At 34.7% G+C, this 5764-nt stretch overlaps 1 protein-coding gene across 1 annotated transcript; it reads left to right on the top strand.

The window, feature by feature from the left end:
• The first annotated feature begins 1876 nt into the window (after positions 1-1876).
• Positions 1877-3327, top strand: LOC122317215. Its single transcript, XM_043134182.1, has 2 exons — positions 1877-2373; positions 2510-3327. The coding sequence occupies exons 1-2, from the start codon at positions 2140-2142 to the stop codon at positions 2765-2767; spliced, it is 492 nt and encodes a 163-aa protein (XP_042990116.1). The 5' UTR covers positions 1877-2139; the 3' UTR covers positions 2768-3327.
• The last annotated feature ends 2437 nt before the right edge of the window (positions 3328-5764 follow it).

Below are 5764 nucleotides of genomic sequence, written 5' to 3'. Positions count from 1 at the left end.
GAGTCTATTAGGTAAAAGCAATTTGGCGCACTAAATTGCGTATCCCCTAATTTTTTTATTAAAAAGATAAAATTGAGAGAAGAAAATGTCATCTATCTCATAAAAATTATTTTTATATTAAATGAATGTCTTATATATTAGTATTGGTGCACAAACTCGCTTGCAAAAAAAATTTTCCATTTTGATATTCCTTGTTCATCTCGATTCTATTCCATTGCTATTTTAGTCTTTTTATCAAACACTTGCTATGCATTCATCTTCCTGCTTCTTCCATCGTCATTTGTATTTCCTTTAGGCCAGAATACATCTCAAGGTGCAGACTGTAACAATCACAGGAATAGCAAGGACCATTACTCTAAAAGGTGCATCTAATAGATGCTGTATTTTATTTCTATTTTTCATTTCTGTACAGTATTGCTGCTAGAAATAGAAGTAACTGTACACAAATATAAATATATTTTTATTTGTTTTCTATCTCTTCTTGTACTTTTTCTCTCATAAAATATTAAAAGGTATGATATTAAAATGATATGAAAAAAAAATAGATAAACTGATGTATGATATATTGTAAAAGTCAATATATTAAATAGAAAAAGTGAGATTTGATGATGTATTATAAATGATAAAATAAAAAATCTATTGGGAGTGCTCTGAGTAGCTATTCAATGTTTTCCTGCGTTTAATGATTTAAAATTACAAATCTATACCTCATTGTTTTTTTTTTGTTTTTTTGGATTTTTGTCTCTACGCACACGCGATCATGTAAGTGTTCATATTCGGGGTGTCACTATAGAATTACACGTTCATAAGCATTCAAGTTGTCCAACTGTAGAAGGCTCGAAGTTTGAGTTGCATGTTATTTTATTATTTTTTTAATTTCTGGTTAAGTTTTACAGGTTTGAGTTCTATAGCGCTTTTATATTTATAAAAAGTGTTTTTTTTTTTTAATTTTAATTTTAATATTAATTATGGTTTGCATTAAAATAAAATAAGAACTACAAGAGGAGGAGGTGGGCTACCCCATATTGAAAAACCATTATAATAGATGTATTGCTAGAAAATAAAACAAAACACGGGCAATAGAAATAGGTTCAGGCCTTGTTTCCTTGGCATAATCAGAATAGCAGATCGCCAAAGAAGTGGTTTGTTGGGGTCCTCTACATCTGAAAGCCGCATTTGATAATGGGGAACTGCAATTGATTTTTTTGGAGCTTATAAGCTTTTCGCTTCCATTACATCTGATCTCGTTTGGAGAAAGCAAAAGCATAGGAGAATAGACATCTTTGACAACTTCTCTTTGTCTCTTCACATTTGTCTCAACGCATGAGAACCATTGATGTTGGGTATGGAGTAGGGTAGAACAGATTTTGAAGATCTGAGACCAAAGATTCTAGTAGTGTCGCGCGCGCAGTCGTTGGAGGCAAGAACCACAATGGTATGTAAGTCTCATGTTTGCTTTTGGAGGCGCATAAGCCACAAGCGTCGGTTTGATGGAAACTCTTCTAGTCTAGTTTTGACAATCAACGATCGAGGGATCGGGCCATTTTCAACTTAGTGAAAAAATAAAAAATAAAAAAAGAAACTTAAGGTATGAGAGGAAAGGATTTGGTTTATAGAGAGAAGCGCAATTGTATGCAAGTTAGATCGTTTATCCAAGGTTGTCATTGTTACTTGAAAGGGAAGTTATGAAATTGTGAAGGATAAATTTCAGACACAATGAATAAAATGATATGTAGGCTGGACATCTAAATTTCAAGCCTAAACCTGGTCAGAAATTTAAAAGATATGTGTTGGCACTTTTCTAGAACAAAGTGGGGACAACCTTTGTCTATAGAACCAACAGGCCCTACTTATCAAGGCTCCTCAAGCTGCCACCACAAGATGGCGTGTACATTATTTTCTCTATTGTCCATAGTGCTCCACATAATGACATTTCACTCAAATGGGAGGATCTAAACTCTACATGCCCTCAAAGCTATCCTCCACATTATGCCCAAGTGGCTTCTCAAACAAACCCTTTCTCCTTCAAAAACTCCTCCAAGCCCCAAAACAAGTGACCCCATTTTCCTTCTCCATGGTCCAGCAAAAAAAAAAAAAACCCATTAAAAACCGCTTATCAAAACTCACTCAAACTTATTTATGGTACACCAAATTAAGCCTCACTTGAGAAAGATCAAGACCTATCTCACGCTCTTTCCGAATTCTCTTATTAAACTCTTGCCGCAACACCACGAACCAAAATACAAATCCAAAGGGAGCATCCCAAGAACCACGATGACTGTTCATCGGGTCCCATTCTCCCTGATATTGCTCCTCTTTTTAGCTAATATGGTTAGCTGCAATGAAGCAGGTCTGAAAACAGGTGCAGCCCAAGTGAGTGTTCTATCCCTCCCCTCGAAACCTTGCTTTGATTCGAAGATACCTTGATTTTTATTTTTATTTTTTGTCAAATTGGTCATATTTTTCTGTGGGTATTTTGTGGATTGAATGTTTGTTTCTTGATTTGGAGGTAAATGGGTCGGAGGTTGAGATGGTGCCTTTGATTGAGGCAGGGAAGATGGAAAAGATGATGATGGTCATGAACGAGACGAGGAGGAAACTGGGGAGCTTCCAGATATGTGCACTATGCACTTGCTGTGGTGGGGCCAAAGGGCTGTGCTTGCCATCTCCTTGTTGCTATGCCATCAATTGCAACATTCCCAATAGGCCTTTTGGCTTCTGTTCTTTCACTCCAAAGACCTGTAATTGCTTTGGATGCCATCTCTAGCTCTCTCTCTCTCTCTCTCTAATTTATAATTTACATTGTTTAATTTATGAGTCAAGTCGATGCTGTTGGAGTTGTGGATGAAAAGAAAATCCGTTCTTCATTTGATTGTTTATATCTCTTCAGAATTATGTCTGTACTTGGGTTCGGCTGTTTCCAGGTTAGTTTCTTGCTAGTTCTAGTGGTACTTTTTGCGGGAAGTAGCGATGAGGAGCCAAAGAAAGCCCTTTAACTGCCCTAGCATAGGAAGGCTTCAAACCTGAAGATAGCACAGCACTGTGCCGCAATTCGTATTTGAAGAAACATTGTCCTTTTGGTGGAGCTATTGGGGTTGATGATAATTTTTGTTACTTTTAAAATTAAGGATTAAAAGGATATATCGATGTAAGTGCTCCGAAGGGCCGGTGTGTTAGTCATGACTGAGTAAGATTTAAGTTTTGTCTATTATATCATAGTATTGTGTGTTGCCTGTCAATCATTTGTTTATTGTAGCAGTGCGTCTATACATATTGCAACATGTATCACAATTGTTAAATCAATATGCTTCGTTTTACTCGGACTAATTCTTTTCTTCTTACACGATCATCTTCTTGACCTGTTATGGTTGCTTCCTCTGCATTTGATAGAGCATTCATCTTCTCAATATGGTTCTTTTGTTGCACTGAACGGGCAGAAGTCATGCGGACAGGTTACACATCAATTTTTACAGTGTCCTGCCAATTCCAGATCTTGTAATGATATGGGTGGTCCTATAACTTAATAATTGGAGCACCCCCATGAGAGAGAGAATGATCTAATTAGCTCTTAAATTACTCTAAATAGGTGACAGTCCTATATATTGATGAGAAACCCATATATAGATGAGTTTTTATTGTTGCTGGATAAGATAGATACTTTGTTATTAATGCATGCAGGTGTAGCCAACCCAAAATATTATGGTGGGTGGAAGTTGGGTAGAGGCAATTAAGCTAGCTATGGACTTGCTACAGCTGTAAGATGGTTTTATTGTTCTTGAGAGACAATTAATGCATGCCTTTACTTGAATTATTCTCGTTTTTATTTAATTAGTTTGAAATAGATCGTCTCCATTTGATTTGAAATACTATTGCTAGCCTAAGTAAGCGAAAAATTGTACACTTTCTGTGAGTGATTAAAGCACTATTTTTAATTGTAAGCTTGTGAGGCTCAGGCTCATGGGAGATATCGAAATGGCATTAGTGCTTTAGAAGTGTGTTTTGAACCAAAGTATTTGGGTAGAGGCAAGTAGGTATTAAGCTATATTAACTTCTTGTAGTTGTATAGTGTTGATTATACACTGGTATTTTTGTCATTTCATAGTATATTGATAAGTGAAATGACTAATATAGTCCGTGTTTTATACTAATTGATACTATTTCACTAGAAATGAAGAGGATCATCATCCGTTCTTGAGAGACTGTTAATGCGTACCTTTGTACTTAAATTATTCCAGTTTCAAGTGTTTCATATAGTCATGTTTGTGTTGATTCCAATAGTCTGAAGTTCTTGCTACACTGATGAACAAAAAATTATGTGGTTGTAAGAGATTAAAGTAATATTTTTTTTATGGTAAGCTTGTGGGGCTCAGGGATGACATTAGAATTTAGAGCCACATCTGAATTTGGTATCTTGAGAAGAGTGTTTTGGGAATCTCATTGACCTCAATCTGTGATTGTAATGTGCAACAACCCATGTGCTGTTCCAACGACAAATAACAATCAGATGTGGGCGATTTTTCTGTGATGCCCTTAAATTCTTGTCAACTTCTCTGGCTGGTCTAGGTGAGGTCACATATAATTATTGAGTTTTCAATTGCGCACACACTGGCATAAAGCCATCTTTTTCCCTGCTATATTTTAATATATATAGAAACTATTTTAATTTTACAGTTTCTTTTTTCTTTCTGAAGGGTCAAATTACATGTTTCTCCTCTTCTTTTCTTTACTGATTTTTTGTTGCATCTGAGACATAGACTTAGCTTATTTGGTTACTCAATTTAGATGAGATGAAATGAGATATTTCATTTAAAGTTGAATTAAATATTATTAAAATATAATTTTTTAATATTATTTTTGTTTTGGGATTTGAAAAAATTGAATTGTTTATTATATTTTATATGGAAGTTTAGAAAAGTTGTAATAATTATATAAAATAAGATAGTTTTGTTTTGTGTAACCAAATGAACCCTTAACACACAAGTTGTTTTAACTAAGTTGGGACATGCATTGAGATTGATTATTGCATCTTTCAGAACAAATTACCTTTTGTCAGTCCGTAAAATATACCAAGCAAGATGTTCTTGGTTTTTGGGTTTGTGTTGTTTTAAGTACTCTACTGCAAACATATGGATGTTATTTTATTGCAGACATACTTATTGAGCTAACTAGTTGTTGAAAGGCATATTTTATACCTCATTAACTGGGATTTCTTATATATATTGATGAAGTGATGATGTAAGTGCATATAATCGGATCTGGAATGGATTTAAGAAACAATATTTAAATCTAGGTCTGGTTCTGAAGTCCATTCCTTAATGATGTTGGCATCCACTTTATAGAATGGAGAAGAATAAGAATGTCTTGAGTAGTCAAGACTCAATACTGGACTTAAGTTGTATGACCTGAGTAGTTGACGGTAGATATGACCGATATGCCCTTCACACCGTCGACAAGATAAAGATCTATCTTACAAATCAAATTTTATCACGTTACTTCTAAGTAGAAATTACAATTAGAATGACCCGAAATGTAAACTAGACGATTACGGTTGGCAAGAGATCAGTTGTTAAACTTCTTTTGTAAATCAAGTTGTGCCATCTCTGCAATGAGTTTGTTCTGCACACCAAATTTCAAATAGAATTCAATAACTGGATGAGTAGATAAGGACCAAGAAGAACCAAGTAGATGGTAAAAATATTTAAGATCATAGAAGATAATTTTCTGTGTATCATTGAAGATGTTAAAAGATATTTAAGATGTTTTG

The sequence above is a fragment of the Carya illinoinensis genome, chromosome 7 (assembly GCF_018687715.1).
Source record: "Carya illinoinensis cultivar Pawnee chromosome 7, C.illinoinensisPawnee_v1, whole genome shotgun sequence".
In the NCBI taxonomy this organism is placed as follows: Eukaryota; Viridiplantae; Streptophyta; class Magnoliopsida; order Fagales; family Juglandaceae; genus Carya; species Carya illinoinensis.
Note: the sequence above shows the minus strand (reverse complement) of the source record. Positions and strands in the feature narration are given on the sequence as shown.

Coding starts and splice junctions, on each gene's coding strand:
- LOC122317215 (XM_043134182.1), top strand. CDS start 2,140: ATGGTACACCAAATTAAGCCTCACTTGAGAAAGATCAAGACCTATCTC. Junction 2,374..2,509: donor TGAAAACAGGTGCAGCCCAA/GTGAGTGTTCTA, acceptor CTTGATTTGGAG/GTAAATGGGTCGGAGGTTGA.